Consider the following 21,118-nt stretch of genomic DNA (forward strand, 5'->3'; position numbering starts at 1 on the left):
GAATGGTGTGTCTTCCCGGGCATAGCTGTCAATCAATTGTGACGTGTGTTACTGTGCAAATGGATGGCCTTTGATATCAAAGTTTCGCGAGAGCAGACTGCTCCGCATGCTTTCTAGTCGCTCTTGCTGTACTTTTATGTTTTTTTCTTGCGTATCGACCTGAGCAGTGTCATTAAAAACAAACGATCATCTGCAGTCAGGTGGTGAGGGCGCGGAGATGCGGGAATGGCAAAAAGAGACGTATAACATTTTGTTTCATCTCGTTTTGGTCAACGAAAATGAAGAGACATTTAAGCATAGTTTTTATTTTGTAAACCACTTTTAATCTACTTTTTATTCGTCAATAATATTGCATTATACATTTAATAATAGTCATCGTCACATGACCAGCATTCACATTACGTCTTGTCTCGTTTTCTTCACGTGATAAAGGTTCATTTACGAAATTTTGTTGACGAATTTTAGTTGACGAAATAAGCTCAGAAGCAGTGTTAGCCCTGCTTTTGTTGGGTTAACCCCACTTTGCGTTGCCAAAAAAACGTGTGGTGTGAAAGAAAACAGTGTTACGATGTTATGACTCCAATTAAACACAGCTGAAGCAGCTAATCAAGGTGTTTAGGGTTGCTTGATAATTACAGACAGGTGTGTAGTTGCGGGTTGGAGACACCTGACCTAGGGTTTAGGGATGCACAGTGTGAAATGTCAGATTATAAATACCCAGGGTTGTCTCTTAACCCTTGGTTAAGTATGAACAGTGTGAAACGTGAAACAGATAACCCAGGGTTTAGAATATCCCAGCGTTAACTATTTCCAGTATAAAAAGCTCTATTGAGGAACTCACAATGTATTCAATTAAGCTCAATGGCATGTCTTCTAAAAGCTTGTATATATTATTTCAACTAACAACTCTTTACCAAAATATTTGTTTAATATTTCTTATGTTTTTTGGTAACACTTCACTTGAAGGGGTGTTCATAAGACTGACATGACTCGTTTATAATCATGACATGACATGTGCTATGAACATGAAGGAGACTTCATTAAGTGTCATTCGTTCAATTATGTCATTTTTAATGCAAAGATGACATTGTTTGAGATTTCTTTGTTATGACAACTTGACAGTAACCAATACATCATAACTTTTCATGACAACTTGAAATTACCAAGACAAAATAACTGACCACTTTTTATCAATGAAAACAAATTGAACTTGTCATTTTAATGTCATTAAGTGTGAATACTGTGTCATATAGTTTTATAACAGGGTCATGAATATTTTTCTTGACCTCAACTACAGTGGTACAAATATAATTTGCCATTAAAATGTCATTAAGTGTTAAAACTCTGTAAGTTCATAATGATTTTTTAAAGTTTTCTCCATGTGTTTAACAAATAAAATCAATTAAAATAATTAAAATAATTTAATAATTAAAATGTATAAAGCTATATTTTATTTAATTTGGAGACCACTTCACCTAAAATTAAATGAAATAATGAAACAATAATGGGTAAAGACATCCAGCGTTGGGTCCATATCCATATGGGTCCATATGTCAAAAAATTTCAAAAAACCTCTGTGTGAGAAAAAACAAGTTGTGTTAGATGTCAATTTTTATGTATTGTGCACATACATAAAGTTAAGTATAATATTTTGACCTGTTTGTGGCATTTTGTTAAGGTATTTAAAACTATTTGACATAGTTTTAACACTTAATGACATTTAAATGACAGTTTAATGTAATGTTAACTCATAAAGCTAGGTAGTTTCTTACGTTTAATAATTATTCGCTATGTCTTGTTTGTGACAGATTTATGACAAGCTATGATGTATTGGTATATGTTAAGTTGTCATAACAAAGACAATTCAAACAATGTCATCTTTGCATTCAAAATTACATAATTGAACAAATGACACTTATTGACAGTTGTCATAAATGTGCATAAAATCTCTGTCATGTTTTTTTATTCAAATTAATAATATTGTTCTTATTGGATACCCAACTGCTAAGACATAATGAAAGGTGCAACACTTCCATATCCAGTGTCAAGAAGTTTTGAAACAATGTCTGTCAGCAAAAGAGTGTATAATTACTTTTGTTTGTTTATAGCAGATATAGATATTCTGTCAGACTCTCTGTCTCTTTGTCTATTCAGCTGTCTCGTTTATTACCTGTTTCACACATTATTTCTAAAGCTAATGTTTAACATGAGCCATAAATCTGCTTGGTCTTCCCAACAGTTTATTCTGTAAGCTGCTTGCTTTTGCTCCTGTTTTTAATGAGTGTGGCGAATCAGATATGTGCAATTGGCAACCCGTCCCGTCCTCATAGAGGAAGCTATTGTGTGTTCAACATAGGAAAGGAAAGTGAAAGAGTTTGAGAGCTGATGTCAACGATTTATGTGCTATAAGTTGCACATTGTATCTGACATTATCTAAGCATTTTATAGCTTGGATTTTCATGATTATGTAGCGTGTAGTTGAAATTGTGCGTACAGACCCCGACAGATTGTCCCCGTGTGTCTGTGATGAGTACGTAACTACTCTCTTGTGAAGCGAGCAGCTGTTGTGTTATAAAACTTTTTTTTTGCATTGACAGGCATAAATAGTTTGTTGGATTGGATGGCGTTTGAGCGCTGGTCTGACACTTCACTTCTATTCATTCACATGCACAAGATTAAAGTAAACATCAAATCGATTCACTTCCCGAAAACATATTCTTGGTTCAACTCTTATCTTTAGCAATTTAGTCTTCTTTTGAAATTACTTTCATCAATTACACGGCACTGATTAATGTTAACATAAATGGGCATAAATAACATTAGTATATAGTAACGTTACTATTTAGATGTTACTGTTATTATTATTTAGTAATAGAATGCCACAGAGATTTTATAGCCTATTTTTGTAGGTTTACACGGAAGTTAGCAGGACACTGGTTCCCACGCAAAAAATAAACATTTGGTTATCGCAAAAAAAGCACTGGCAAAAGTACAAAGCACGGTGAAAAATCATACAATTCACTTTATGAAGCAAGAAATGAATTTCACCTCATTACAAAACAACAGGAAGATATTACACACGAATATGCAAATATTCACACACACATAAAGGAAATGGTCGTTAAAAGCTGAAATAATTGGCCATGAAATATGTTGCCATTTTTTGTATCTTTCCACAGTTGCATGATGACAAAAGATGACACATTACATAAGTACAGTTATGACACATCCTCTTTGCTTGTGAAAGATTCACATTATTACAGTATTTACAGCTAAAGTCTCGTGTTATTCTCCACACACTTTACAGTTGATGTATTTGTGTTAAAGTGCGGCAATGACAATACGATCTCTCTGTATGTTCCCAAAAAAATAATGTATAGGTATGAAATTAAATCCTTCAGGAATTATGGAAGACATGGCAGCCAGAGGGTCAAAAAGTTGAAAAATGCTCAAAGAAATAAGACCTTAGTCAAAACACCACAAAGCTGTGTTTTACCTTTGTACGTGTTCTTTTTCTTTTCTTCTTAAGGGAAAGAAAGGTATGTGACAGACCACATTGCAGAAAATCAAAACTCCCTCAGGTAACCTACTTAGTCTGTCTCAAGAGCCTCTTACACAAATCTCCATCAGTAAGAGAGAGGGAGACACAGAGGGGGGATCATATCTCATCAGCGTGTGCTTCTTGGCATGTCTTGTTATCACTGTGCACAGATTTTGCATGATGTTGTTGAATAGTATGATCATTGACCCCATGCCACTGTAGGGATCAAAATGTCAGCTTGCGCATGTTTGTGGTCATGGTAATAATTCTGTGGCAGCCCTCCGGGGCAACTGAATTAAGAATGAAGAGAGAAAGAAAGAAAGAAAGAAATGTATGCATTTGCTTTGCACTTTTATTCTAAACAACTTGCAGTGTGTTCAATTACTGCTCAATTGCAATCTTATAGAAATAACAATTTATCCAACAGTTTAATGACAGATAGCGTAAGATCCTGCTGTGGGAGGATGTTGCGGGCATGGTGCCCACCCCTGGTCAACAGGACAAAGACATAAAATAGAAATGGTGATTGAAAGTGAACGTAATTACTGGCATATTTATTCAATGAATGAGTTGACCTTTACATCAGAGATGCATAATGATTATATGAGAGGAATGCACTGCGAGTCTTGCACATACTCCTACATTTCTCTTTAAGACTGTAGTTCAGATCTTTTACCCCACAGGAAGTTTCTTGCCTGTTTCCAGGAGTGGATGAATGAAAAGTATATACAAATGAGGTGAAAAGGGGACAAAAAGAATATAAAGAGAAATGGAGCGATGGGCCTTCTTTACACCGAGAGGTGGTTTGATAGAGGAGCATCTCTGTGCTCAAACACTCTGCACCCATCTCTCTTTCTTCCTCTCTCCCTCGCTTTGTCACTTAAAGAATGCTCTCCAGTGCTGGATTAATTAAACTCTAAACATTAAATATTGATTGATGCATTATCAGCGCCTCCCAGTCGCTTCCGCCCAGATTGATTTCCGACGTGATTTATTGTCATATTTGTAGAGTCATTTCACTTGATAACAAAGAGGAATTGCTGCTTGCAACCTCAGACCCCTCAGCCCCCCCCCCTCACCCGTACTTCCTTTACACCCCCCAACATCAGTCTCTTTATGCACTTTTCTCTCTCCTATTCTCTCTCTCTCCATTTGTTAGGTGTAAGATATGTCTGCACACAGCCTGTGTATATTATCATTATTCAAATTGAAATGATAAAACAGCGCATGACTGATGTTTTTCCTTTTTGTCCTGCTTGCCTATCATCACACTCTGAAATGAATCCACAGAGAAAAGGGCTGGTTAAATCAGCAGCTATAATTCATGGGAAGAGTCCTTACTTTTTTCTGTCTTTGAATAACACTAAAGGCTTAAGGGCTAAAGGTTAATGTGAGAAAAGTTTTGAATACATCTGAATGTTATGTAATGAATTTTTACTATCGGAACCATCTCAACTACTTGCATGATGTTTTTAATTTTAGCATTTGATTACATCTTATCACATTACTATTTACATACCTTATTTATTAGCACTGACTTTCTCTTAGTGTGACAATGTCAGGATTTTCTGATGCGTTGAATTTTATGCATAATGATATATTTCACTTTTTTACACACACTAATTTTGCCTCTCTGTCGAGTTGCATAAACGTGATATTTCATTTAATAAGGAACCACACAGCAAGTCAAAGTTACTTTGAGGATAAACACTCATCAAACTTCCCTTTATTTGTCTTTTGTCGATGTTATATATCTCATTCTATCGAACTGTTCTCTAAATACTCTAAATAAGTTTTCAAAAAAACATCAAGTCCCAATTTAGACATTAATGTGGACAGATATCACCATCAGAAGAATTTTATGCAATTTTCATAATATCGATGGGATGAGGCACTTTCAATTAGATGTGGTGTGAGAAAACATCCATTTTACTGTTAAAATCCAATTTTTCTCTTTTCCAGTGATCCCAGTGGTATTTTTAAACTCTTAAACACGATATAAATCTATTTGTTCATGACTTCTGAACAAACAAATACCTTGTTTATATAAGCATGTGTCTGTGTATTAAAAGGATTTTATTATTTACAGGTGCATTTGGTTATTATTTTCAGGTGCCTTTAACTCATGTTTATTGAATTTGGCGACATTGAATTTTGAGGGGTTTCTTAATTTGCAAAGTTTTTGGGTCAGAGGTTGGTGTAAGGTTGGTCCCTTACAAAAATTAACCATGGTTTTATTGTGGTTAAAGTGTAGTAACCATGGTTTTACTACACCAACAATGGTTTAACTATGGTTATGGTTTTCAAAACCATGGTTTTTTGTGGTTACCATGGTTTTACAACAGTAACCATGTTTTTTTTAACTGTAGTAAAACCATGTTTAATTTTCGTAAGGGGTGTAAAGACAACAGAGGAATGTTTTCGTGTTGTGTTTGTGACAGGAACTCTATTGTGACCCACGGGCTCTGTATACTTTCTCAATGTCCGCGTCCGTCTTGTGCACACACACGTCAAAAATTTAAAGAAAAGTATTGCAAATACAAGTTTGTTTAGAACAAACAACAAAAAAGCAAAGACAGGAGTCAAACATTATGGTGAAGGAAATGCTTTCTGTCCTGGAAAGAAATGAATATAAAAAAATGCTGTCTATTGCCATTGTATGTTGCTCATAATGGCTTAAAGTGCACCTATTTCATTGCTAAAACAAAGTTATTTTGTATATTTGGTATAATACAATGTGTTCGCGTGGTTTATGGTTAAAAAATTACATTATTTTCAACCTATTGTAGATTTTTGTAGCTCCAGATATCCCGTCTAACGCATTGATTTTGTGCAAAACTCATCGATCTGAAAAACACTGTGTCCCTGATTGGCCAGCTAATCTGTACATTGTGATTGGCCTTGATACGTCAGCCGGAAATGTAACGCTCCTTACCATTTTTGAAAGATCTGCTCACTATGCAATGCTGACAGGAGTTAACTTACAGGCTGTGAGTCCGAAGCGGGAGGAATTATGATAATGTCGGTCTTGTCTACATCACCAATCCCAGGAAGTAAACTGTTGCCTATAATCTGTGTGTTTGTTGTAGTTCATGAAAAAAAGAGATTTACGTTGAAAACGATAATTCATTTGATTGGTTACCTTGGGGTACATTTTGCATATCATTCACATGTACTACACACTTACATCAATCGGACGATAGTTGCTCTTTAATTGACATGGTGAAAAGGATCTTCACATTGCCAAAACATAAAACCATTAATCAAATAAACATTTTACAAACAAAGTTAAAAAAAAGGTATAGATTCGTAAAATACTTAGAATAAGAATAGAGTCCTGTCTTTTTGTGCAATGTTATACAGTGTTTGGGTTATTTCCTGGTCATGGTTCTGTTCCACTTGTTATCTTTTTCTCATGACATGACCTAACGTACGTTGAAGCTAGGTTTGAGCTTATTGAGTTTTTTCCCAGTATGAATGGTAGTTTGTTCTTTTGATGAATCTGGGTGGTTTGTAAATTGGGTGAAAATGTTTTGCTAATTTGTTTTTATTTTTGGCATGATGTTAAAAAGTGCAGTTCTGTTTCTACTTCACTTGTGCAGTGTGGACACAGTCTGGAGACACAGTCATCTTTTGATAACCAGGTTTGTCTGTGTCTATGATCACTGAGTCTGTACATGGTCAGTACTTTTCTTAGTTTAGGATCTTTTACTGTTGTCAGATATTTTGCCAATTTATATTCTCTGTTTAAAGACCGATAGCATTCTTGTGTACTTTGATTTGCTGTTGCTTCACTCCAACGTTTTAGATATTTTTCTTTTTGTGTGTGTTTTTTTATAATTTTACTTATTTTAATTGTGGGTTGGGGTTTAGTTTGATATGTTTTGGATTGTAAAGTCAGTTGTAAGTGAAGTTGAATGAAGCTGCTTTTCTCTGGGCTCAACTCTTGGTAGCTTAAGGCTTTGTAGTGGAGAGTTTATGTATCGCTGTTTTTTGTATTTTAATAAATAGTGCACAGTAAAAAAATGTTGTAGAAATACAGTATTACTGGCAGCTATTTGCAAGTAACTACTGTAGATTTAAATTTATGTTATGTACTGGCAACAGTTTGTTTAAAGTTAAATGAACATTAAACATTAACAAGTCTTTATCTTTACAGAATAAAACTAAAATAACAACCTCATGCGAAGCAATTTGAGTGTTGTAAAATAAACCGTGATCTATAAACAGAATAATAATAAACCATCACTCTCTAGGATAGATTGTCATCATCATGCTACTATTTAATATAATGTCAGAACTGATAAAGAAATGTATTACTTTTTTATTTGAACAGTTAATAAGCATTAGCTAGGGGGGTAAGTTAGGTACACTTAACAAATTACCGGTTTATGTAGAGAAATAATGCTGGTCCTTTTGAACAACCTTTGAGACAGATAAATCACTTTTCTCATTACTGATACAATCAATCTCTCTGGCTGCAAAGGTTATACATTACATTGCGTAATTGAATAATTAATATACCTAATCTCATTAACGGCAAAATTAAGGAACGAATTTTCATTTTCTTTATAAACCTGCCACTGAAAACCAATGAGATTCTTCTGCATAATTATATTTATCATAATTAGCGCATAGTAATGAGTGATTAACATACAATAATGGGTAAGAGAAGCTCTTTGTTCCTAATTGCCGAACATGTACTCTAGTTCATAGCTCTTTAGTATTTAATTGATGCCATTTTGTACATGATTAATCTCTCTAATTGGTGTTGAGTATTCCTGCGCTGTTTAATGTTAAAACATTTGAAATATATGTTTACTTTGCAATCAAATATTCACACACACAATCACATTACAGGAATTGCTATTACTTTTATTTTGTTCTAGGCATATTTAAAACACACACACACACACATATACAGTATAAAGGAAAACACACACTTTCTATTGTATTAGATTTAGCCTTCTCTGATCAATTGTATTGATCATCTCTGAAATGGCAGGAGGATCAATAGAGGCTTAATGCAAGTTTGCTGTCAAATCAGAGACTGTTAAAATCAAGAGAAAATCTTCAATAGACTGTCTGCTTCCTGTCACATACACCAGGAGATAACTGGACACAAAAGCAACACATACAGCACACACTGTATAGGTGGTAAAACAAAAATATAAAAAAAAACAATCACTAGGACTAAAATGATCTACTGTGTCCTGTACCACATGTACCATACGAATTGAATTGTTTAAATGATTGAATTGTTTGTGCTGGTATACGTAATCAGACCATAGAGTCTTAACAGAGATTTCCATGTTTTACATGTGTAATCTGTTTGACCATTTTGAAATATTGCAAAACTGTTTACAAATGACTGGATGTGCTGCTTGTATGCTGGTTAACATTTCAACATTGCAGTGCCTAAAAAAAGCCATAGCCATCATAACGGTCTTGATTGCTCTGTTGATTTAACACTGAAGGAGACTGATCTAGTGGTACCTCCTGTGGATGTTTGTCAGCTGTGTACGTTTGTTCTTGCAGGGCCACAGTTGGCTGTGACTCTAGAGGAGACTTTGTAAGTGCCTGGGCTCTTACTGTGAATATTAATGACAGAGAGAAAGAGAAAGGCAAGGAAAAAGAAACGGAGAGAAATAAGAGCATGAAATCTTAGAATGTGGGTGCGATAGAGGGAGAAAACTGATAAAGAAAAGAGGCAAAACTGGGGCAGAGAGGGTAAGAGGCCGAAGCACTTCCACTGCTCCCTGAAACCTGCACAAAGGACGAAAGGAAGCGATAGTGGGACATGTGGGAGGGAGCCAGCCAATGGAAAAGGAAGTAATAAAAACAACAGCAAACTTTCCTTCACAGGAACCTGGACATGTTTGTGTGTGGTCACTCATTGGTGTGGGTGTGTTTTGTGTGTGCACTGTGGCTGTTCAGTAGGTCAGTACCACACTTGTTTTGTGACATCACGCTATAAATAGAAACGCAATGGCCATTTAATAAAGAGAGAGAAAGACAGCAGAACTTTATTTTAAAGACATGTCATACTTGCTTTTTCCTTTTATTTCATTCTGTATGGGTGAGTGTGTTTTACAGTGTGGTCTTTGTGAATGAGACTGCTTAGTCTACTTTTCAAAGACCGACTCACATATTGCTTATCCTCTTTCAGTGGCAGTTTCTAACCACCGAAACCCCAGTTCCGTCTAATGTGTGTTATTGCTTATTTTAAAGAACAATTAAAAATGAAAAGCTTGAATTTAATGTAGTTTTTCCTTTGAAAGATGTGAATGAAAGACATCTTGAAACATTCATTTTTACATTTCTCACATTTAAAATTGCTGGTACGCGACATGTGCTGTACCTCTTCCTAAGTAAGACAATTATTCCAGAAATGTGCTGGAAATTTCCTAACCACTTGACAATAATAAAATCATATCATAATGTTGAAGACTGAAAAGCAAAGGAAATAGATGGTTTTTTCATTTGGCTTTGCAAAGCAGTCTAAAACCTATTTTTAACCTTTAAGTCTGTTACCACGGGTTTTACTTTATCTTTTCAAACTAAATTGAGTATTTTACCCATGTTTTAACCCTTACCCGTCTTACTGATCTAATCATGTGACTTCTGATAATACTGGCATATGATTAGCCCTGTAATCAGAATATTTTATCTCCTGTAAACTGGCTAACCCTGCTTTCGTGGATGTGTCTTTTTCGTGTGTGTGTGTGTGTGTGTGTGTGTGTGTGTGTGTGTGTGTGTGTGTGTGTGTATGTGTGTGTGTGTGTGTGTGTGTGTGTGTGTGTGTGTGTGTAGGTGATCATTAGGGGAGGGGTCTCAACTCAACTCCTGGGTATGCTACGTCATCTCTCGCCGGACAGTCTATGCTTCACATGAAGTTTTCTGTGTGTCTAAGTGTTGTCCTCCCGTGTCAAACATCTCCTTTCTTTTATACACCCAATTTACCTTCCAGATGTGTTTGAGTTTTGGTGAGTTGTTTACTAGACACAAGAAGTGTATTTACATGTTTTGCCTTGTTTTTCGCTTACAAAGAGTCAATGTTGCTTTTACTCACTGTGTTGAGTTACAGCCTTTCACCCACCTCTGAAAATAAGTATTATCTTTTGTTTAAGACTTTAATTTAATTGAATGAATGAATCATTATTACATGAGGATGTGAACTGTATAGTGTTGACATCATCAAAAGCAACGGGTAGAAGTTAAAACAAAATGTGGCATGATAATTCGTGAATCACTAAATTAACCGTTTCTCTCTCTCTCTCTCTCTCTCTCTCTCTCTCTCTCTCTCTCTCTCTCTCTCTCTCTCTCTTTCTCTCTCTCTCTCTCTCTCTCTCTCTCTCTCTCTCTCTCTCTCTCTCACACACACACACACACACACACACACACACACACACACACACACACAGACACACAGACCTCCTCTTCATGGCCATCCTCTTATGCTTGCTGGTAACTCGACACTAAAAAACACTTCTATCCCAAACACTTAGATACTTACAGAAAACATGTGTAATTAAACTTCAGGACATCTGAGCATGTGCAACAGCTTCATCTCTGTCCTTTCATTTGTGCTGTGGTGTTTTCTAGTAGGTATTTTGGGCATTTACAGTGGTGAAAACACTGGTAGTGGATGAATTCTTCTTTGTAACTCAGGAAGTCACTGAATTCTGTGTAATCTTTTTTTATTCTTTTTGTTAGTATACTGCTTAACTACCCGTTTCTTTTCTCTTGACAGTAACCAGACTGCAACAGTTACAGAGGTAAAGCCTATGTTGGGTAAAATGTTGGCTTTCAGCTTATGCGTGTGGTAGTGGAAGGGTGGGTTCACTAGAGGACAATGGTTTCACTCTGATCTCTTAATTAATGTGGTCTCCTATAGTGCCAGGCCAGGTATTGTGTTTAGTGCAATCAGTTTTTTCATTTTTATACCCATGCAAAAAGCTTTGTGCATCTTTTTCCCATTTCAATTTTCAATCATTTTAGAATGTTAAAAGTCTGCATGATGTCCATTTAAAAGGAGCAAATGAACTTAAAAAAAAATGCTACCTTATTTTGATTTGTTTCTTCTTGTTTGTCTTAAATTTTAGTTTGTTCTTATTTATTTTTAGTTAAGTTATACAAATCATGTTTAACATGTAAAATAATTATTTTAAAGGCATAGCCGAAATCAATAGAAGCAGCTCACTGTACTGTTAAATTTTATTATTTTAAATTGTGAGTTTACTTCAATCTTGATTTCATAAGTTTGTTAACATTCGATATAGGAAACTGAGATGAATAAACTATGTTATTTATTTGTAATATAAAACATTCACACCCTTAGGCCTGGAACTTAACACATTAGAAAAATGCCTCAGTGGCTGCAATAATCCGCGTCATCTGTTGATAACAGATGGTAGATGTCATCAGGAGACGACTGTCTCCCGCTTGACATTATCATCACGCCTGCCATGGAGACAAGAGCACAATTTACAACACAAGATATATTACACAACTGTGTCCACTTTCTAAATAGCGCACAAAATATAGCAGAACAAGAATAAGTAATAGGATAATTAAATAAAGTAAATAAAGTTTGATCCTCAATATTATTATTTTTTTTATTTTATTTTGCCCCGGCGTTAAAACTATGAACACTCCGTTTAACTTTGTATTCAGCCAAACGCGAGCACAAATGACTGAGGATAAACGGGGCTTAAAACAGTCCTGCGTCAACCTCAGGCAGAGTGTAAATCAGCCTGATAGAAGAGCAGCACTGATTTCCGCAAGAGCAAGCAATGAAGAGAAGAATCTTTCACCTTTACCTCAGCTGAAGATGCAGATAAAGTTTATTGTACCTGTTTCCTGTGACATAAAATTAGAGATTTAAATTTGTATACGGTTCTTTTTCACGCTCGGCACTGTTTCGACTTGATCGCATTTATTAGAGTGTGATCCAACTGTTTGTAATTTCCCACGCAGAGCATGTAGCGGTTCAGCCTCTTCACTGAAAGCTACGTGTTGAACTCTGCTACAAAAGGAGCTCTTTTAAAGAGATGAAAGACATAAAACGGTCTGTGGCGTTCACAAACACAAACCCAGGGTCTCTTGTTGAGACAAAAAATCATCCATACTGATTATGCTATTCAATTATGCGGTCAAACGCCCTCTGTTTCTGTAGAATGATCAATTATCGGTTGTCAGTGATAATGGTGAATGATGACCCCACGCGCTCCCGCTTCTATATGCTGCGTATCGATTTGCGCGTGACACCCAGAGTGAGCTCGAGCATCTGCGCTCTGGAAAGAGCCTTCTTGTTCTTTTCCTAATCTAGTGTAGACGTTATCTTTAATAATAATAATTATTATTATTATTCATATTTTCATATTTCTGATATGCGTCATTCATGTCCTCACGTCAATATCTAAAGTTGTGTTTGTGTGCACGATCTGTCACCTTAAAGAATATTTCCAAGCATTTATCACTCTTCCCAATTAGTCAGCGCATAATAGTGGAAGAGAGGGAGTGTTTGAGCGCTTTCACTTAACCCTTACCCCCGTTCTTGTGGTGCACCCCTGACTTCTCTCCAGTCACAGCCGAAATTTCTCGCCGTTAGTGTCATTCACGCGGTGATTGTGCGTGCGCGCGCGGGGAATCTCATTTATAGCGTCTCGCGCTCAGCTGAGCTGCAAATCAGCGTGTTTACAGCCCCGCACCAACACTCACATCAATTAACCCAGCATCGATCCTCTCGCCGGGGCATCACAATATTGCCCCCTCTTTCCACAGTTCGTATTCCCCCCATATGTTACGATATGATGTTCAAGTGGAGATGCTGACTTTTTTAACATAATATATCCTGTTATATGTGGTGGACTTGCTAAGAGAGAGAGATACAGAGAAAGAAAGAAAACAGGAAGGAAAGAAAGAAAGAAAGAAAGAAAGAAAGAAAGAAAGAAAGAAAGAAAGAAATTGTTAAGAAATTGTTAGTTTTGTTTATTTCGTTATGAAAAGCATAACGAAATAAGTTTTTGTCAATGTAATGCAAACAGGTGGAAACAGGTTTTAGGCCCGTGGTAACTCTATAGAAGAAATATAAAATAGCCCTAATCAAAACTTGAAAATAGCGCAATAGTCAGATGTCCTTTAAATGTAAGTAGAATATTGATTTCTCTCCGTAAATCATTTTTTTTTCTAACCAAAAGTACATGTCGTCCGTTTACCTCTCTCCCTCTTCTCCTCTCTTCTTTCATTAATAAGTAAATAACAGTCGCCTTAAGTATAGATAGCTGACGCTATAGGACCTGATCCATCTCGCCGGCAGCAGTTCGTTAAATATTCAGTGAGAAATAATGGCATCCCAGACATCAGCCATAGTAACGTTATTATCTTCATTTCTCAAAATCAGCTAGACTGATAGCTTCGTTTGTCTTTTCCAGGGCATAAATCTTCAGCTTTGCAGGTCGCTGCCGTGCGATCCGGGGGAAACATCTCTTCTTCAAAAAAGTCTTTATATATCCACTAACTCGAGTTGTTATTATTATTATTACTACAATAATAATAATAATTATTATTATTATATTGTTATTATTATGTACTTTTCGTTTAATGGATAATTTTAGACAGAATATTACATAGCAGTATAAAATATAGATTAATATTTGATACAGATTAATATGTTTTTAATTATCAAAATGCATTAAACTACGCATTATTCATAATATCCACGTATGTTTTACATATGTACTCTTACAATTTAAATATATAAATCGGAAAATAACCAACTAAAAATATTTTCACAGTAACTTTTGTTTTAAATCTATAACATATTTAATTAAAACTTTAACTTGCATTTATTTTTACATTGAAATCAGCGTCAGTTTAGCTATCTTAGCCTGCTTTATTCAAGTTACAAAAATATTTAAAATCTGGTGAGCAGTTTTTATGAAGGTTTCCAATGATGTTTAATTTTGTAGGAATTTTTAAAGTTAGTTATGTGAACTCTTTTCTCATGGACAGTCGTTAATAAACTAAACGTAAATATGCTTTGCGAAATTATTTTCTTAAAGGCTATATGAAATAGTCTCTCATCTGAAGAGGTTCGCTGTAAAGCACAAGGACTGTCTCAGTCTTTCGGGCGCGCAGCGAGAGAGTGAGAGTGGGAAAGAGAGGTGGGTGTGAGACTGAGAGGGACCGAGAGCGCGCGCTGTGATAGAACAGACCAGTGACCAATAGAATGACAGAGGGGCGGGGCTCGCGATTTCTCACCGTTGTGCATGGGCCCTTAAAGTTTGTTTGTTCGCTGAATGTGGCGTGTGATGAAAACGTGTTACTGATCCCGTTCGGCAATAATCAGATGAATCTGATTTGGGACATTTGATACATTCTTTGGACTTTCGAGACGCCGACAGTTGCCATTACGCACGAAACTCATTCAACCGACCTACTTTTTCCACCGTTGCCTTGAGGAGAGAACAACTAGGTTAGAAATGGTGTGCTTGTAGTCATACAAGGACTGAATTACAGCAACGTTAATGCCACTCACAAGCAAGGATACGCGATACGCGCGGAGAAGTCGAGCCGCGGAGAAGTCTGCTGGAAGAGATATCGGAGAGAGTTTGACCATCCGGACAGTTTTGGTGAATTGCAACTTCTGAGTTCCAGTTTGATAGCCTGAAAGATCAAAAGATACAGTTGGTGTCTTGAACGAGAAATTGACATTCCTGTAGTGGCCAAGTTAAGCTCTAACGTTGCCACCAGATGGTTGCTAAGAAGGGTTAAACTGTATCTAAAGGGAGTTGGAAAATCCAGCCTTTCTTCCACACGGATCAACTCATTGGGTGGGAGCAGCGAGAGAGACAAGAGTCCCCAGCAAATCAGCGGCTAATTGATTAAAGAGACTTCATTTGAATAGGGGGCTGGCGAGGTGCCAATCGCCTTTCAGAGGACCCCCCCTCCATGATTAATCGTGGGGCATTATTGATAATCATAACGGGACACATGCGCGGTGGATGGGCTCGATTTCCGTAATTTTGAGCAGATTTGATAGTATTTTTTATTCTTTCGTGGCTGATGCGTGAGCCAGCATGTCGCGGAGGAAACAAGCGAAGCCGCAGCATTTCCAGTCCGACTCGCAGCTGGTCCTAACCGAGCACAATGGTGAGTTCAACCCCTTTTTGCACTTTTGACTAAGTGGGATTTTATTATTGTTAGCTTTTAGTATTTACAGTCACTTCCTACATTGTTTTTTTGTTTCAAACAAGGAATTTGTCAATCATAATCTTCGATAGACTGCTGGGCGAAGTGCTCTATTATACAAGTCCACTTTGAAAGTTTTAGACTACTTGTGTTATAAAAAATAAAAAACAATAGCCTCACTAAAATATTAAAACAATATTTAACTTAGTTCTGGGACTGCTTTTAGGATTCATGAACGGTTTGAGGTAGCTTATTTTAGGTTGGTTTTAAAACTCTAAATGGAAGTAAGCGTAAAATAGTTGAAGATTGTTCTTTATTTTATAAGAAATGGCTAATTAAAGTTTTAAACTTTCACCAGTTTTATTTGGTAAATGTTAAAGGCCTTCGAATTAGTGTTGTTTTGGCCGGTTTATGTTGCCCACACAAGTGGGGATTCGAGTGGTTTTCGCTTCCCCCTCCTCCTATCGTCTGTAGGTTATAATATTGCATCTCTTCCTTTTAGCATCCCCCCAGACTTATTCTTTGCCTGAAAAACAATAAAAAATAATTCAGTTCAGTTTTTGTTAAATTCGTTTTTCACGAAAACAAATTTAAAGCAGCACACTGGGTAACTCTGCCGTCATCGAAAACTTTGTCAACATAAGCTCAGTTTGTGAAAAAACATCATCTGTGTTTTAGTGAACTTTCTGTTTAGTTGTGGGTGAACGCAAATCAAATTGACACAGCATTTAATAATTGTCGGATAGCTTTGCAAAATCACAATCATACCTAACCGGGATTTTGCTGATTTAGAGTCTTATAATAATAATTTTGTATCTAGCGATAGGGTACAGCACTATTCAAAACTTTGATTAAGATCTATATAAATGCGTCTTCTTTAAAATGCTTTTTAAAACTCAGGCTTCTAATAATCAGTTCGTGAGCATGACACTATGAAATGCAGTTTAGGAAACACACACATTGTCCCACACATGGGTAAACAGCTTTTATGCAGTACTTTGCCAGCTTTTAAATAATGCAATAACCAAATATCTTTAGTGTGATTCGGATTACACAAGATTGCATAATGTTAAAACATTTATTATTATTATTTTTTTTGGAACTGTGCAAAAACTAAAAATCTGATGATCCATTTTCTTTTTATACAGAAATCCAAAATCGTATCTTTATATTTTTATGTAGTCTTGAGCGTTGAAAAAAGCTTTTTCTGAAAGCAATGACGGTTTTGCAACATAGACCACGAATTTTGAGCATATATATCTACTTCTAAAACTGCATACATCGAAGGCCGCCTCATGTCCCATCGAGCTATAACAGAATTAAAATGGCATACTTTTGATCATTGACGTGCCTTATTTAAGCGCTAAAGCAGGGCATTTTGGAAAACGGTCTTATCTCTTGCTTAACTCTGCGTTTAGTAGGCTATCATGTTGCTGATTAGAATGGGACCTTTGAGGAGGTAAGGATTTTATTTCATATCGAAACCAGATCTAACACTTTTTTACATTTAACTTTTTATTAAACTTTAATCCGAATCCATTTCAGTCCAGGTTGAATTTAGTTGAAAAACACGCAATGAATTAACAGAATTGACATACTCCGTTAATACAAAAATAAAATAAAATATAGCATGTCGTTCCCATAATGTAAGACGAATTTAGTTAAGATACATATATAGATTTATACTGATATAGACTATAACAAAACTTTGCATGATAAAGGTCATCTAAGCTTTGTAGTTATTTTTTTATTGTATTCTAAATAAAACAAACCAAAACTGCTTTGCATTGCGGCTCATGAGCTTCTTTAGATATTCGCTGCTTTAGATCTCAAACTTTTTGTTTTTAATCAAATCAACAATGCGTTAGTGCAAAAGTGCATATTTAGGAGTAAAATATTTTTTTGTGTTGTCGTTAAAGCATAATTTTTCTAGGTCAAAAAAATCTTAATGTTAAACATTTTTGAATTGAAGAAAATGTGTTGTGCAGATGTCCTAAAGTATACAGTGCGGTCACTGGTTTTTAGAAAATAATAAGAAATGAACTCGCTTTTGCATAATATGCAGTTGTTTAGCGACTTGAAAATACATACGTTTATGTGATTACTGCTAGAATCTCAGAAAAGAAAAGAACACGGGTTTTCACATTCTGGATTTTCCCTTTCAAATTGAATAAAGAAGTGAATGGCAACTGGTGTCAGCTGACCAAGCAATAATAGATATCTTCCCTAAATACTGCTCTTTCACAGCAAGAGGTAAATGCCTAACCTGTAGTTCACCATTTCCGTATTGACTGCCATCACCTGGTCTTAAACATTGTATGTTTTTCCTTAATCCTTTGTGTGAGCCAGGCCCTAAAAAGTACGGATAAACTTCCCTTGCTGCCTTCTCACCTGAGAAAATTTTAAAGGAGAGAGCCCCTCTTTCTCCACATGGTAGGCAGCCAGTGTGAGGTATTAGAAGCGGTATTAATGAGAGACTAAGGCAACGAGTCTGTCCCTATTGGCCTGTCACTGAGGGTGGGATGTAGAGCTTTTTTAACCTTTGCCAGGCTCCCTCTGTGGGGAGGTGAAGAGATTTCAGGTCACAGTGTGTTCTTGTGTACCATGTCTCTGACCTCCACTGCAATGTGCAAGATCCAGCCACACCAGGGATCTTACTTTTTACTTTGGGGGGTGGGGTTGAGCATCAATGTGTCTGCTTTCCCCTTTCACCTCAGCAAATTTGCCACACTCCCACCCGGAGAGATTGGGTCCCCCTCCAAAACACACACAAGCACACAATGTGTTGTGCTTTGCAAACACTAGGGATTTAGTATCTTGTCCTTTTGCCAATGTTTATGTAGTGGAAGTTTAGGGAATTGGCTTCAATGTCCGTTATTTTTTATTCCCTTTTCTCATTTGTCCTTATGAGAGAATGTCATTGGAATTGGGGGTAAGGGGTTGGTGACCCACAGAAAAGACTTTCCCAGGCACACCATCTAGTGTTCAGTTGGAAGTTTTCTATGACTTGCGAGAGAAAGTGAGGGAGGGAAAGCAGGAAAGTTGAGGGCGGGTGAAAGACAGAGAGACACAAGGAGGTTGTGAGTGAACAGTAACTCACTCTTCGAAGTCACAACTAGCACGGCGCCTGCAGCTGAGCAAAGTAACGTAGACATTACAAATTACTCTGTTTATCTTCTCTTTTCTTTCAGTCACTCTTTTCTTTTATACTCACCCCATCACCAATCCTGTGACTCTACTTTCTTTGTCTTGACAAGATTTTTGACCATACTCTTTAGCTTGCTGATGATGACCCATAGCCATCACACTGTAGTCAACTGTTCGCATTAAAACTAGTTATAGCGCGCTAATCTACCGCTCAGCACACAGCCATGCACACTGCACAAAAGCTTTACAAACTAGTGTTGATTCTTGTTCTCGTATATGTGTGTGTGTGTGTGTGTGTGTGTGTGTGTGTAGAGTGACTATAGACACATTTGGCTTTTTCAGCTGCCATTGCACATTGTCTGTTAAGTCTAATAAAGTGCCAGAATATTAAAGCTTTTTGTGGAAAATGGTGAAATGTAGTTATAAAAATCAAGTTAGAGAAGCTTTAAAAACTTCAGTTTAAAACATTAAAATGCCAGTTTGTTGCATTTATTTTTATATGGTTGTTTGCATATGATTTATTGTTTTTTTAGATTTAAACTTGTTTGTATGCATGGGAAAGCACAATGTTTTTTGCTCAATTAAAATTGCTTTTAAGAATGCCTTTTTCTATTATTTTACAATGTCTTTGCATTGATATAACATAAAAATGTATTTCATCATTAAAAATATGATGACTAAGTCACATTACAATTAATATTGACATTAGTACTTGTAATGTTAGCTTAAATTTCGTATGAAAATTAATTTTTATGAAATATTAAAAAATGAATAATTGTCTATTGTTACATTTGAAAGGTCCACAATGTGATAGTGCTAATGCGCCTTTTGTATATAAGCTTATTGTTAACTAAGGATTTATTGTATTATTGTAAAATATTTTTTTCAGAATGTTGGCTATTTGGGTTTTTTCTAAAGATTTTTGTTTTTGCTCTTCTGTAATTTTTCATGCAGTTGTTGTTCTTGGTTAAAAATAATTAATTTTCTTCTGTAAGTATTGTAGATTTTGTGACCGTGAAAGTTGCGAGTGGTCACAACAGGATAAGATTTTTAGTACAGAACTTTGTCTGCAACAAGTTCTACCTAATTAATAGAAGTTAATGGAATTACGCGCCAAACTAGAATTATATTTACACGATTCACAAGTGACTGTCAGCGGGTATTATTAGTCAAACGTAGCAATTGGTTGTTTATAGTATTTTTTTTATATATTTTTTTAAATATTATTTTTAATATATATATATATATATATATATATATATATATATATATATATATAATTGTGTTTTAGTGTTGAAATAAGTGATGTGGTGTGATTTAAGCCTCAACTTTTCCATAGCATATCATTGAATTTAGTGTGGGGGTGAAAAGATTAGTCGGAAGGCAATCACTTTTTTACGCTTGTTAGCCTCACTTCAACAGACCTTTAATATTAAAACTTTTTCATCAAAAAGTTGACTTTTCCTGTCTGTGAAAAACATTTGTTGTGTGAGACACGGCTTTACTGTCATGGCAACTTTAACGTTATCTGATGTCCCAGCTCAGAGAGACACAGGGGGAAGATAATCCCTGAATTAAACAGGATCTGCTTTAGAGCCAGCCGTGATGAGCAGGCCGGGCCCTCGCCCCTCTCCCATGCTCTGACACTCCCATGCTGGGGAACAATGGGGAGCCATCCTGTCTCTCCACAGGGCTGGGACACACTTCTTGCAGGGGTTTCATTTGCAAATGAATCTCCACGCTGATGAAAATGTTGAGACCAAAGCCCCACAATGATTGGGATTCTTAGAGAATTGCAATTTGTAAATCAACTTGTATGTTAAACAGCATGATTTTTGAGGGACGAATGGGGGGGAGTTGAGAAAGAATGAGGAAACTGGAGACAGGCCACAGCCGTAGAAGAAGGGAGGGAGGGCACCAAATGTCTTGCTTATTTTTTCAAATGCATTTGGCACATTGAAGAGAGTGTCTTAAAATCTGTTTTGTAATGACATTTTAAATGGCGGTTTTTATGCATTGTATAGTTAATACATTTCAGTTTATTACTCTGTCAAAGTTTTAAAAATAGTATTTTTTTCTTGTTTGCAATTTCTTGATGTTCTTCATTGAACTGAATGTATTATTTATACAAATGCATTAAACATCCAGCACAACTGGATAGCTCAAAAATAATAAAAAATGTTTTATTTCACTTGTTAGAAATGTTTATATTGATCTGACCATTATTTTACATTA

At 36.0% G+C, this 21,118-nt stretch overlaps 1 protein-coding gene across 10 annotated transcripts in view; it reads left to right on the top strand.

The window, feature by feature from the left end:
* sall1a (spalt-like transcription factor 1a) overlaps window positions 1–21,118 on the top strand; it is a 203,370-nt gene that overhangs the window by 176,040 nt on the left and 6,212 nt on the right. Inside the window, exon 1 of one of the 10 annotated variants that reach the window (XM_055205751.2) lies at window positions 14,734–15,697. The exons of 8 other annotated variants lie outside the window; for them this stretch is intronic. In XM_055205751.2, the coding sequence (XP_055061726.2) occupies window positions 15,625–15,697 (73 nt within the window). In that variant the 5' untranslated portion in view covers window positions 14,734–15,624. Of the gene's footprint in view, window positions 1–14,733; window positions 15,698–21,118 lie in introns of those variants that run through there. One more of the 10 variants, XM_055205657.2, reaches the window with a different exon arrangement.

Source organism: Misgurnus anguillicaudatus, chromosome 21 (genome assembly GCF_027580225.2).
Source record: "Misgurnus anguillicaudatus chromosome 21, ASM2758022v2, whole genome shotgun sequence".
NCBI lineage: Eukaryota > Metazoa > Chordata > Actinopteri > Cypriniformes > Cobitidae > Misgurnus > Misgurnus anguillicaudatus.